Source organism: Salvelinus alpinus, chromosome 24 (assembly GCF_045679555.1).
Source record: "Salvelinus alpinus chromosome 24, SLU_Salpinus.1, whole genome shotgun sequence".
In the NCBI taxonomy this organism is placed as follows: domain Eukaryota; kingdom Metazoa; phylum Chordata; class Actinopteri; order Salmoniformes; family Salmonidae; genus Salvelinus; species Salvelinus alpinus.
Genome location: NC_092109.1, coordinates 46,175,180 through 46,190,179, shown reverse-complemented (window position 1 = coordinate 46,190,179; position 15,000 = coordinate 46,175,180). Strand labels below are relative to the sequence as shown.

General features: G+C 51.0%; 1 protein-coding gene across 1 annotated transcript in view; it reads left to right on the top strand.

Annotated features, from left to right (window-relative positions):
- The window catches only part of LOC139551917 (protocadherin Fat 3), a gene marked incomplete at its 3' end in the record, with an annotated part of 293,271 nt that overhangs the window by 81,663 nt on the left and 196,608 nt on the right, over positions 1-15,000 (top strand). Inside the window, exons 19-21 of the mRNA XM_071363255.1 lie at positions 7,382-7,580; positions 9,107-9,168; positions 14,058-14,372. Coding sequence (XP_071219356.1) covers positions 7,382-7,580; positions 9,107-9,168; positions 14,058-14,372 — 576 coding nt within the window. The remainder of the gene's footprint in view (positions 1-7,381; positions 7,581-9,106; positions 9,169-14,057; positions 14,373-15,000) is intronic.

The window sequence follows — 15,000 nt, the reverse complement described above, 5'->3', positions numbered from 1 at the left end:
CTGAGAGAACACCCTGAGAGAACACCCCGAGAGAACACCCCGAGAGAACACCCTGAGAGAACACCCCGAGAGAACACCCTGAGAGAACACCCCGAGAGAGCCCCCTGAGAGAACACCCCGAGAGAACACCCCGAGAGAACACCCCGAGAGAACACCCCGAGAGAACACCCCGAGAGAGCCCCCTGAGAGAACACCCTGAGAGAACACCCTGAGAGAACACCCCGAGAGAACACCCCGAGAGAGCCCCCTGAGAGAACACCCTGAGAGAACACCCCGAGAGAGCCCCCTGAGAGAACACCCTGAGAGAACACCCTGAGAGAACACCCTGAGAGAACACCCTGAGAGAACACCCCGAGAGAACACCCCGAGAGAACACCCCGAGAGAGCCCCCTGAGAGAACACCCTGAGAGAACACCCCGAGAGAACACCCTGAGAGAACACCCCGAGAGAACACCCTGAGAGAACACCCCGAGAGAGCCCCCTGAGAGAACACCCTGAGAGAACACCCCGAGAGAACACCCCGAGAGAGCCCCCTGAGAGAACACCCCGAGAGAACACCCCGAGAGAGCCCCCTGAGAGAACACCCTGAGAGAACACCCAGAGAGAACACCCTGAGAGAACACCCCGAGAGAGCCCCCTGAGAGAACACCCCGAGAGAACACCCCGAGAGAGCCCCCTGAGAGAACACCCTGAGAGAACACCCCGAGAGAGCCCCCTGAGAGAACACCCTGAGAGAACACCCCGAGAGAGCCCCCTGAGAGAACACCCTGAGAGAACACCCCGAGAGAGCCCCCTGAGAGAACACCCCGAGAGAACACCCCGAGAGAGCCCCCTGAGAGAACACCCTGAGAGAACACCCCGAGAGAACACCCTGAGAGAACACCCTGAGAGAACACTCTCAGAGAACACCCCGAGAGAACACCCTGAGAGAACACCCTGAGAGAACACTCTCAGAGAACACCCCGAGAGAACACTCTCAGAGAACACCCCGAGAGAACACCCCGAGAGAACACCCCGAGAGAACACTCTCAGAGAACACCCCGAGAGAACACCCCGAGAGAACACCCCGAGAGAACACCCTGAGAGAACACCCCGAGAGAACACTCTGAGAGAACACCCCGAGAGAACACTCTCAGAGAACACCCCGAGAGAACACTCTGAGAGAACACCCCGAGAGAACACCCCGAGAGAACACTCTCAGAGAACACCCTGAGAGAACACCCCGAGAGAACACTCTCAGAGAACACCCCGAGAGAACACCCCGAGAGAACACCCCGAGAGAACACCCCGAGAGAACACCCAGAGAGAACACTCTCAGAGAACACTTTTAGAGAACACCCCAAGAAAACACCCGAGAGAACACTCTCAGAGAACACTTTTAGAGAACACCCTGAGAGAACACCCCGAGAGAACACCCGGAGAGAACACTCTCAGAGAACACTTTTAGAGAACACCCTGAGAGAACACCCCGAGAGAACACCCGGAGAGAACACGCCGAGAGAACACGCCGAGAGAGCCCCCCGAGAGAGCCCCCCGAGAGAACACCCTGAGAGAACACCCCGAGAGAACACCCCGAGAGAACACCCAGAGAGAACACCCAGAGAGAACACCCCGAGAGAACACGCCGAGAGAACACGCCGAGAGAACACCCTGAGAGAACACCCTGAGAGAACACTCTCAGAGAACACCCCGAGAGAACACCCCGAGAGAACACCCCGAGAGAACACCCTGAGAGAACACCCTGAGAGAACACTCTCAGAGAATACCCTGAGAGAACACCCCGAGAGAACACCCCGAGAGAACACCCCGAGAGAACACCCTGAGAGAACACCCCGAGAGAACACCCCGAGAGAACACCCTGAGAGAACACCCCGAGAGAGCCCCCTGAGAGAACACCCTGAGAGAACACCCTGAGAGAACACCCTGAGAGAACACCCCGAGAGAACACCCCGAGAGAGCCCCCTGAGAGAACACCCTGAGAGAACACCCCGAGAGAACACCCTGAGAGAACACCCCGAGAGAACACCCCGAGAGAGCCCCCTGAGAGAACACCCTGAGAGAACACCCCGAGAGAGCCCCCTGAGAGAACACCCTGAGAGAACACCCTGAGAGAACACCCTGAGAGAACACCCTGAGAGAACACCCCGAGAGAACACCCCGAGAGAGCCCCCTGAGAGAACACCCTGAGAGAACACCCCGAGAGAACACCCTGAGAGAACACCCCGAGAGAGCCCCCTGAGAGAACACCCTGAGAGAACACCCCGAGAGAACACCCCGAGAGAACACCCCTGAGAGAACACCCCGAGAGAACACCCCGAGAGAGCACCCCTGAGAGAACACCCTGAGAGAACACCCTGAGAGAACACCCCGAGAGAGCCCCCTGAGAGAACACCCCGAGAGAACACCCCGAGAGAGCCCCCTGAGAGAACACCCTGAGAGAACACCCCGAGAGAGCCCCCTGAGAGAACACCCTGAGAGAACACCCTGAGAGAACACCCTGAGAGAACACCCCGAGAGAACACCCCGAGAGAGCCCCCTGAGAGAACACCCCGAGAGAACACCCTGAGAGAACACCCCGAGAGAGCACCCTGAGAGAACACCCTGAGAGAACACCCCGAGAGAACACCCCGAGAGAGCCCCCTGAGAGAACACCCCGAGAGAACACCCCGAGAGAGCCCCCTGAGAGAACACCCTGAGAGAACACCCTGAGAGAACACCCCGAGAGAACACCCTGAGAGAACACCCCGAGAGAGCCCCCTGAGAGAACACCCCGAGAGAACACCCCGAGAGAGCCCCCTGAGAGAACACCCTGAGAGAACACCCCGAGAGAGCCCCCTGAGAGAACACCCTGAGAGAACACCCCGAGAGAGCCCCCTGAGAGAACACCCTGAGAGAACACCCCGAGAGAGCCCCCTGAGAGAACACCCCGAGAGAACACCCCGAGAGAGCCCCCTGAGAGAACACCCTGAGAGAACACCCCGAGAGAACACCCTGAGAGAACACCCTGAGAGAACACTCTCAGAGAACACCCCGAGAGAACACCCTGAGAGAACACTCTCAGAGAACACCCCGAGAGAACACTCTCAGAGAACACCCCGAGAGAACACCCCGAGAGAACACCCCGAGAGAACACTCTCAGAGAACACCCCGAGAGAACACCCCGAGAGAACACCCCGAGAGAACACTCTCAGAGAACACCCCGAGAGAACACCCTGAGAGAACACCCTGAGAGAACACTCTCAGAGAACACCCCGAGAGAACACCCTGAGAGAACACTCTCAGAGAACACCCCGAGAGAACACTCTCAGAGAACACCCCGAGAGAACACCCCGAGAGAACACCCAGAGAGAACACTCTCAGAGAACACCCCGAGAGAACACCCCGAGAGAACACCCCGAGAGAACACCCCGAGAGAACACTCTCAGAGAACACCCTGAGAGAACACCCCGAGAGAGCCCCCTGAGAGAACACCCCGAGAGAACACCCCGAGAGAGCACCCTGAGAGAACACCCTGAGAGAACACCCCGAGAGAACCCCCTGAGAGAACACCCTGAGAGAACACCCCGAGAGAGCCCCCTGAGAGAACACCCTGAGAGAACACCCCGAGAGAGCCCCCTGAGAGAACACCCCGAGAGAACACCCCGAGAGAGCCCCCTGAGAGAACACCCTGAGAGAACACCCCGAGAGAACACCCTGAGAGAACACCCTGAGAGAACACTCTCAGAGAACACCCCGAGAGAACACCCTGAGAGAACACTCTCAGAGAACACCCCGAGAGAACACCCCGAGAGAACACCCCGAGAGAACACTCTCAGAGAACACCCCGAGAGAACACCCCGAGAGAACACCCCGAGAGAACACTCTCAGAGAACACCCCGAGAGAACACCCTGAGAGAACACCCTGAGAGAACACTCTCAGAGAACACCCCGAGAGAACACCCTGAGAGAACACTCTCAGAGAACACCCCGAGAGAACACCCTCAGAGAACACCCCGAGAGAACACCCCGAGAGAACACCCCGAGAGAACACCCTCAGAGAACACCCCGAGAGAACACCCCGAGAGAACACCCCGAGAGAACACCCCGAGAGAACACTCTCAGAGAACACCCCGAGAGAACACCCTGAGAGAACACCCCGAGAGAACACCCCGAGAGAACACTCTCAGAGAACACCCTGAGAGAACACCCCGAGAGAACACTCTCAGAGAACACCCCGAGAGAACACCCCGAGAGAACACCCTGAGAGAACACCCCGAGAGAGCCCCCTGAGAGAACACCCTGAGAGAACACCCCGAGAGAGCCCCCTGAGAGAACACCCTGAGAGAACACCCCGAGAGAGCCCCCTGAGAGAACACCCCGAGAGAACACCCCGAGAGAGCCCCCTGAGAGAACACCCTGAGAGAACACCCCGAGAGAACACCCTGAGAGAACACCCTGAGAGAACACTCTCAGAGAACACCCCGAGAGAACACCCTGAGAGAACACTCTCAGAGAACACCCCGAGAGAACACTCTCAGAGAACACCCCGAGAGAACACCCCGAGAGAACACCCCGAGAGAACACTCTCAGAGAACACCCCGAGAGAACACCCCGAGAGAACACCCCGAGAGAACACTCTCAGAGAACACCCCGAGAGAACACCCTGAGAGAACACCCTGAGAGAACACTCTCAGAGAACACCCCGAGAGAACACCCTGAGAGAACACTCTCAGAGAACACCCCGAGAGAACACTCTCAGAGAACACCCCGAGAGAACACCCCGAGAGAACACCCAGAGAGAACACTCTCAGAGAACACCCCGAGAGAACACCCCGAGAGAACACCCCGAGAGAACACCCCGAGAGAACACTCTCAGAGAACACCCTGAGAGAACACCCCGAGAGAGCCCCCTGAGAGAACACCCCGAGAGAACACCCCGAGAGAGCCCCCTGAGAGAACACCCTGAGAGAACACCCCGAGAGAGCCCCCTGAGAGAACACCCTGAGAGAACACCCCGAGAGAGCCCCCTGAGAGAACACCCTGAGAGAACACCCCGAGAGAACCCCCTGAGAGAACACCCCGAGAGAACACCCCGAGAGAGCCCCCTGAGAGAACACCCTGAGAGAACACCCCGAGAGAACACCCTGAGAGAACACCCTGAGAGAACACTCTCAGAGAACACCCCGAGAGAACACCCTGAGAGAACACTCTCAGAGAACACCACGAGAGAACACCCCGAGAGAACACCCCGAGAGAACACTCTCAGAGAACACCCCGAGAGAACACCCCGAGAGAACACCCCGAGAGAACACTCTCAGAGAACACCCCGAGAGAACACCCTGAGAGAACACCCTGAGAGAACACTCTCAGAGAACACCCCGAGAGAACACCCTGAGAGAACACTCTCAGAGAACACCCCGAGAGAACACTCTCAGAGAACACCCCGAGAGAACACCCCGAGAGAACACCCCGAGAGAACACTCTCAGAGAACACCCCGAGAGAACACCCCGAGAGAACACCCCGAGAGAACACCCCGAGAGAACACTCTCAGAGAACACCCCGAGAGAACACGCTGAGAGAACACCCCGAGAGAACACCCCGAGAGAACACTCTCAGAGAACACCCTGAGAGAACACCCCGAGAGAACACTCTCAGAGAACACCCCGAGAGAACACCCCGAGAGAACACCCCGAGAGAACACCCAGAGAGAACACTCTCAGAGAACACTTTTAGAGAACACCCCGAGAAAACACCCGAGAGAACACTCTCAGAGAACACTTTTAGAGAACACCCTGAGAGAACACCCCGAGAGAACACCCGGAGAGAACACTCTCAGAGAACACTTTTAGAGAACACCCTGAGAGAACACCCCGAGAGAACACCCGGAGAGAACACGCCGAGAGAACACGCCGAGAGAGCCCCCCGAGAGAGCCCCCCGAGAGAACACCCTGAGAGAACACCCCGAGAGAACACCCCGAGAGAACACCCAGAGAGAACACCCCGAGAGAACACGCCGAGAGAACACGCCGAGAGAACACCCTGAGAGAACACCCTGAGAGAACACTCTCAGAGAACACCCCGAGAGAACACCCCGAGAGAACACCCCGAGAGAACACCCTGAGAGAACACCCTGAGAGAACACCCTGAGAGAACACCCCGAGAGAACACCCCGAGAGAACACCCCGAGAGAACACGCCGAGAGAACACGCCGAGAGAACACCCCGAGAGAACACCCCGAGAGAACACGCCGAGAGAACACGCCGAGAGAACACCCCGAGAGAACACCCCGAGAGAACACCCTGAGAGAGCCCCCCGAGAGAACACCCTGAGAGAACCCCCTGAGAGAACCCCCCGAGAGAACACCCCGAGAGAACACCCTGAGAGAACACCCTGAGAGAGCCCCCCGAGAGAACACCCTGAGAGAACACCCTGAGGGAACACCCTGAGAGAACACCCTGAGAGAACACCCCGAGAGAACACCCCGAGAGAACACCCTGAGAGAACACGTCGAGAGAACACTCTCAGAGAACACCCTGAGAGAACACCCCGAGAGAACACCCCGAGAGAACACCCCGAGAGAACACCCCGAGAGAACACTCTCAGAGAACACCCTGAGAGAACACCCCGAGAGAACACTCTCAGAGAACACTCTCAGAGAACACCCCGAGAGAACACCCTGAGAGAACACCCCGAGAGGACACCCCGAGAGAACACCCTGAGAGAACCCCCTGAGAGAACACCCCGAAGAGAACACCCTGAGAGAACACCCTGAGAGAACACCTCACCGTGAACAGTTTCCTCGCCCTAGCAGAACCATAGTTAGGCTGTTTTAATGTTATCAAGATGTTTAGTGAATGTAACTGTGTTACTGGTACCAATTTACTTCCGTTTTTTTTTTTTGCCGATGTTTGCTGACACCAATGAGGGTAGGGCATTCGTAAATTCAGCAGTTATTCAGTACTCAGAACAGAGTGGGAGAGAATCAGAGTAGATCATGTGATGTGTTGTTTCCAGGTGGAGGATTGCATACAGTATGCTGATGAATAACTAGTTCCTCTGATATCATATTAAAAACACCTGCTCCCTTCTCCCCCCCGATCTCTCTCTCCCTTCTCTCTCTCCCTTCTCTCTCCTCTCTCTCTCCCTTCTCCCCTCCCTTCTCTCTCTCTCCCTTCTCTCTCCCTTCTTTCTCCTCTCTCTCCCTTCTCCCCCCCCGATCTCTCTCTCCCTTCTCTCTCTCCCTTCTCTCTCCTCTCGCTCTCTCTCCCTCTCTCTCTCCTCTCTCTCCTCTCTCTCTCTTCCCCACCTCTCTCCCCTCTCTCTCTTCCCTCTCTCTCTCTCTTTCTCCTCTCTCTCTCTTTCCTATCCCCGTATCCCATGTCCCTCCCTACTCCCTTCCAGGTGGAGGACGTAAACGATAACTCCCCCTTGACCTCCGACCCCATCTATCACCCCGTCGTCATGGAGAACTCTCCCAAAGACCTGTCCGTCATCCGTATCCAGGCGCAGGACCCCGACTTCACAGCCATGCTCGGTCGCCTTAGTTACCGCATAACCGCCGGCAACCCACAGAACTTCTTCTCCATCAACTCCAAAACAGGTGACCTCTAACCTCTGACCCTTAACACCTGACCTCTAACCCTTAACCCTAGGGCCTGTATCGACAAAGCGTCTCTGAATAGGAGTGTTGATCTCGGATCAGATTCCCACCTGTCCATATAATATTATTAATCATGGCAACTCTGTTCCTGGAGTGCCTCAGGTACTGGCACCACAAACTAGGCACCACACCAACTGAGTTAATTGATCAGTTCAGTGATTGACTTCATTTCAACACACCTGGTCTTCCAGGACGGTTAAATCAAAAAACATGAAGTCTTTCTCCAGGACCGGGCCTGTATTTCTGATCTAAAAGGTGGACCTGATTCTAGATCTGAGACGCTTTATGAATACAGGCCCTCACCACAGCCTTTATGAATACAGGCCCTCACCACAGCCTTTATGAATACAGGCCCTTACAACAGCCTTTATGAATACAAGCCCTCACCACAGCCTTTATGAATACAGGCCCTCACCACAGCCTTTATGAATACAGGCCCTCACCACAGCCTTTATGAATACAGGCCCTCACCACAGCCTTTATGAATACAGGCCCTCACCACAGCCTTTATGAATACAGGCCCTCACCACAGCCTTTATGAATACAGGCCCTCACCACAGCCTTTATGAATACAGGCCCTCACCACAGCCTTTATGAATACAGGCCCTCACCACAGCCTTTATGAATACAGGCCCTCACCACAGCCTTTATGAATACAGGCCCTTACAACAGCCTTTATGAATACAGGCCCTCACCACAGCCTTTATGAATACAGGCCCTCACCACAGCCTTTATGAATACAGGCCCTCACCACAGCCTTTAAGATTACAGGCCCTCACCACAGCCTTTATGAATACAGGCCCTTACAACAGCCTTTATGAATACAGGCCCGAACCACAGCCTTTATGAATACAGGCCCGAACCACAGCCTTTATGAATACAGGCCCGAACCACAGCCTTTATGAATACAGGCCCGAACCACAGCCTTTATGAATACAGGCCCTTACCACAGCCTTTATGAATACAGGCCCTCACAACAGCCTTTAAGAATACAGGCCCTCACCACAGCCTTTATGAATACAGGCCCTCACCACAGCCTTTATGAATACAGGCCCTTACAACAGCCTTTATGAATACAGGCCCTCACCACAGCCTTTATGAATACAGGCCCTTACCACAGCCTTTATGAATACAGGCCCTCACCACAGCCTTTATGAATACAGGCCCTCACCATAGCCTTTATGAATACAGGCCCTCACCACAGCCTTTATGAATACAGGCCCTCACCACAGCCTTTAAGAATACAGGCCCTCACCAAAGCCTTTATGAATACAGGCCCTCACCACAGCCTTTATGAATACAGGCCCTCACCATAGCCTTTATGAATACAGGCCCTAATCTATTTAAATTACAGGTTGTAATGCAACAAAATAGGAAAAACACCAAGGGGGATGAATACTTTTGCAAAGCACTGTATCCCCCTTTCCATGTACTGTATGTTAACCGTGTTTTATTCTGTTCTTCAGGTCTGATAACAACAACATCCAGGAAACTGGACAGAGAGCAGCAAGCAGAGCACTTCCTAGAGGTACACTAACGTGTGTGTTTGCGTGTGTGTGTGTGTGTGCGTGTGTGTGTGTGTGTGTGTGTGTGTGTGTGTGTGTGTGTGTGTGTGTGTGTGTGTGTGTGTGTGTGTGTGTGTGTGTGTGTGTGTGTGTGTGTGTGTGTGTGTGTGTGTGTGTGTGTGTGTGTGTGACAGACATGTTTCGGCCCTATGCACTGTGATAAATTTAGTTTTATTAACTATAAACTATCAACTCCAGTCATTCATCATTACTTATCTCCTCTGGTCACCCACTGGGGAGGGAGGGAGGGATAGAAGAGGAGAGGAGAGGAGAGAGGGAGGGAGGGAGGGAGGGAGGGAGGGATAAAAGAGGAGAGAAGAGAGGAATGAAAGGATAGAAGAGGAGACAAAGGTTGTTAGGGAGGGAGGGAGGGAGGGAGGGAGGGAGGAGAGGAGAGGAATGAAAGGATAGAAGAGGGTAAAATGGTTGTTAGGGAGGAAGGAGAGAAGGAGAGATAGGAGAGGAGAGAGGGAGGAAGAGGAGGATATAATTTATGATATGAGGAGGAGGAGGAAGGGGAGGAGAATATAATGTATGAGAGGAGAGGAGAGGAGAGGAGAGGAGAGGAGAGGAGAGGAGAGGAGAGGAGAGGAGAGGAGAGGAGAGGAGAGGAGAGGAGAGGAGAGGAGAGGAGAGGAGAGGAGAGGAGATAATGTGTGATAACAGCAGGATGAGATTTACGGCTGCTTCAGGTGTGCTTGCAGCAGATTCAGGGCACAGGTTGTTATGTGTTGCTGTGGTACATTAAGATGAGATGAGACCAGCAAGCTGAACAGAAGCATACAGTAGAATCAACTGGCTTATACCGTACCTATCAACCAACAGAGTGAATCAACCAGCGTATACTGTATCAAATCAAATGTATTTATATAGCCCTTCGTACATCAGCTGATATCTCAAAGTGCTGTACAGAAACCCAGCCTAAAACCCCAAACAAAAATCTCAAAAATCTCTGAAGTTGGAGACTTTTATCTCCCTCAACAACTTTAAACATCTGCTATCTGAGCAGCTAACCGATCGCTGCAGCTGTACATAGTCCATCGGTATATAGCCCACCCAATTTACCTACCTCACCCCCCACACTGCTTTTATTTATTTACTTACTTTTCTGCTCTTTTGCACACCAGTATCTCTACTTGCACATGATCATCTGATGATTTATCACTCCAGTGTTAATCTGCTAAATTCTAATTATTCGATTTATTGCCTACCTCCTCATGCCTTTTGCACACATTGTATATAGATTCTCTTTTTTCTACCATGTTATTGACTTGTTTATTGTTCACTCCATGTGTAACTCTGTGTTGTTGTCTGTTCACACTGCTATGCTTTATCTTGGCCAGGTCGCAGTTGCAAATGAGAACTTGTTCTCAACTAGCCTACCTGGTTAAATAAAGGTGAAATTTAAAAAATGTATAATAAAAAAACAGCAAGCAATGCAGGTGTAGAAGCACCTAGGAAGAAACCTAGAGAGGAACCAGGCTATGAGGGGTGGCCAGTCCTCTTCTGGCTGTGCCGGGTGGAGATTATAACACAACATGGCCAGATGTTCATAAATGACCAGCATGGTAAGAGGAGGGGCGGGGGTTTGTGTCTATTTGTCAATAACTGCCTAATATTACAGAAGTCTTGAGATATTGCTCGTCTGAGGTAGAGTACCTCATCATAAAATGTAGGTCTACACTAGGTCTACACTATCTACCAAGAGAGTTATCATCTATAATATTCGTATCCGTCTAGTTTACTATTTATTTATATAAAAAATGCTGGCACTAAGACCGCACTAAACGAGCTATATAAGGCCAATAGCAAACAAGAAAATGCTCACTTTAATGCAGGCAAACTTCAATTTGTTTTACCTAATTTCAACCAGCATGTCACATGTGCAACCAGATGAAAAAAATCTCAAGACCACCAGTACTCCACACACAGAGACGCATACAAAGCAATCCCTCGCCCTCCATTTGGCAAATCTGACCATAATTCTATCCTCCTGATTCCTGCTTACAAGCAAAAACTAAATCAGGAAGTACCAGTGACTCTCTCAATACGGAAGTGGTTAGATGACACGGATGCTACGCTACAGGACTGTTTTGCTAGAACAGACTGGAATATGTTCCGGGATTCATCCAATGGCATTGAGGAGTCGGCTTCATCAATAAGTGCATCGATGACGTCGTCCCCAGTGACTGTACGTACATATCCCAACCAGAAGCCATGGATTACAGGCAACATCCGAACTGAGCTAAATGCTAGAGCTGCCGCTTTCAAGGTGCGGGATACTAATCCGGACGCTTATAAAAAATCACGCTATGCCTTCAGACGAATCATCAAACAGACAAAGTGCCAATACAGGACTAAGATTAAATCCTACTACACCGGCTCTGACGCTCGTCGGATGTGGCAGGGCTTGCAAACTATTACGGACTACAAAGGAAAACCCAGCCACGACCTTCCCAGTGACGGGAGCCTACCAGACAAGCTAAATGCCTTTTATGCTCGCTTCGAGTCAAGCAGCACTGAACCATGCTTGAGAGCACCACCTGTTCCCGGACGACTGTGTGATCACGCTGTCCATTGCCGATGTGAGCAAGACCTTTAAACTTCTTCAGAATTGGTCGGTCCCCTGCAGGAACGGTTGAGCTAACATAGGCTAATACGATTATCATGAGGTTGTATGTAACAGTAACTTTCCCAGGACATAGACTTACAGTTGATGTCGGAAATTGACATACACCTTCGCCAAATACATTTAACCTCAGTTTTTCACAATTCCTGACATTTAATCCTAGTAAAAATTCCCTGTTTTAGGTCAGTTAGGAACGTTCTAAAGTCCACAATACAAAAACATCCATTTTATACTGGCTCCTTACGCACATACATACACACGAACAGTAGGTGAGTTTTATCCTTCTCCATAGTTCTCACCACTGTATATCACTACCCAGCCGACAGTTCCATTCCCCCGAGATTAGGGGAATCTTGAGAAATACTCCCTGTCCTCATAAGTTTCTCAGAGTCCTAGCCAGGTCGGGTCAAACACAGTTTAATTGTTCTCGGTATTTTCTTCGGCACACACATACAAGTTCAAATCCTAAGCTACGCCTTGCTCAAACAGTCGGTGTTTTTCCACTACACAGATACATTGTTTAATCTGCAACATGTTTCATAATGTTCTGCCAGCCTAACAGTTTCTCCCCTCCACTGGTGGAGACAGAATGTCCTGTAAGGAACACAGTAGTACAGCTTGTCTGTCGATAGCTCCTCTTGTCAATTGTTTCACACTTGCACCCTGCTTACGTACTAAACAGGAACAAAAGGTCCTTGTTCTAATTCTGACTAAAACTACACACATCATCAGATTATAATTTTATGATTCTAATCAATTTCATACAATTATATGGTTTCAGAGTGGAATTATTTAATCATTATCTTTAAACATATAAATTATTTTGTCAAAGGAGATCCTCGCCCAGAGCTTGTCTACTTTATTGTCCAGAGACTGGACATTAGCGAGTAATATACTCGGAAGCGGTGGATGGTGTGCCCGACCTCCTGAGTCGGACTAGAAGTCCACTCCGAATACTACTTCTCCGCCTGCGTCGTCTCGGAGCAGCCTCGGGGATAAGTTCAATTGCAAGTAAAGGATCCAATTTGGGGAAATTCATCTTCGTAATGCCGGTGATTTACCGCAGTTCTGAAATCCAACGGTCCTTGCCGGCCTGTATGTAATAACACAAAGAAACGTTCTGGGCTAATAGTGTAAGAAATAACACTCAAAAAAACTAAATACTGAAAAGTTGCTTTGGAGCTAGAAGCAGAGCTGCCATATATGTCGGTGCCATCTCTGAAAGGTTAGTTATACAAGACTGTGTGTCCTCTATGTTTAACAGTCTGGTAAGCAGGCCAGAGCAGAGCAGTATGTTTCTGATCAATGTGATTGATCAGTGATCGGCTCTCTACTGACCTACCGATCAATACCACAGAGATATATCCCTGTGAGGACAGACCCACGTGGCCCATCATGCCCTCTGTTCCAGAACTCTGTCCTTTCTACTAACACTTGTTAATTTCACCTTATGGTTTTAAAAGGATTAGTTTCCTTTTTATTATTTTCCTAGTATACTACTTCCCGTAGTCATGGCTGATTCTAATCAGATGCTTTAGTGATGAGGACACAGGGCTAGTTAATAGTTAGCCATGTGATCAATAGTTCTGAATGATGATTAATTATTGTCAATTCATGATTAGATTATATATGTGTGTCCAGGTAATGGTGACAGACAGACTGAATCATATTGACAGATGTTTGTACTGTAGATTCTTATTCTATAATGTGTGTGTCTCTGACTCCAGGTAACGGTTATGGACAGTCCGGTAATGTCCCGTCTCTCCACTGTGTGTGTCTCTGTCCCCAGGTAACGGTTATGGACAGTCCGGTAATGTCCCGTCTCTCCACTGTGTGTGTCTCTGTACCCAGGTAACGGTTATGGACAGTCCGGTAATGTCCCGTCTCTCCACTGTGTGTGTCTCTGTCCCCAGGTAACGGTTATGGACAGTCCGGTAATGTCCCGTCTCTCCACTGTGTGTGTCTCTGTCCCCAGGTAACGGTTATGGACAGTCCGGTAATGTCCCGTCTCTCCACTGTGTGTGTCTCTGTCCCCAGGTAACGGTTATGGACAGTCCGGTAATGTCCCGTCTCTCCACTGTGTGTGTCTCTGTCCCCAGGTAACGGTTATGGACAGTCCGGTAATGTCCCGTCTCTCCACTGTGTGTGTCTCTGTCCCCAGGTAACGGTTATGGACAGTCCGGTAATGTCCCGTCTCTCCACTGTGTGTGTCTCTGTCCCCAGGTAACGGTTATGGACAGTCCGGTAATGTCCCGTCTCTCCACTGTGTGGGTCATAGTCCACATCCAGGATGAAAACGACAACATCCCCACATTCACCGAGTCCGTCTACCGGATCAGCTTACCGGAACGCGACCGGAACAAGCGCGGTGACCCCATCTATCGGGTGTTTGCGTCCGACCTCGACCTGGACACCAACGGCAACATCACATACAGTATCGTCGGGGGTAACGATGATGAGAAGTTCAGCATTGACCCGCTGACCGCAATGGTGTCGTCACACAAGATGGTCACGGCAGGAAGCTACGACATCATCACCGTAAGTGTCATTTCGCTTGTCTGTAGCATTCCTTTGTCAAAATCTACTTGCGGGCCAGAAAAAGGGCAGTTGTTTGAAAATATATAGATCCATTATAAAAGTCAGTTAAGAACAAATTCTTATTTGCAATGACGCCTACCCCGACCAAACCCTAACCCAGGTGACACTGGGCCAATGGTGCGCCGCCAAATGGAGCTTCCAATCACGGCCGGTTGTGATACAGCCTGGAATCGAACCAGGTCTGTAGTGACACCTCTAGCACTGATATGCAGTGCCTTAGACCGCTACGCCACTCGGGAGCCCGACACACCTACCCATTAAAGTTTTTTTTTCATATTTTTACTAATTTCTACGTTGTAGAATAAAAGTGAAGACATCAACACTATGAAATAACACATATAGAATCAAGAGTGTGCAAAGCTGTCATCAAGGCAAAGGGTGGCTACTTTGAAGAATCTCAAATATAAAATATATTTTGATTTGTTTAGCACTTTTTTTGTTAATACATGATTCAATATGTGTTATTTGATAGTAGAAAATAGTAAAAATAAAGGAAAACCCTGGAATGAGTAGGTGTGTCCAAACTTTTGACTGGTACTATATATATAGTACCAGACCTATATATATA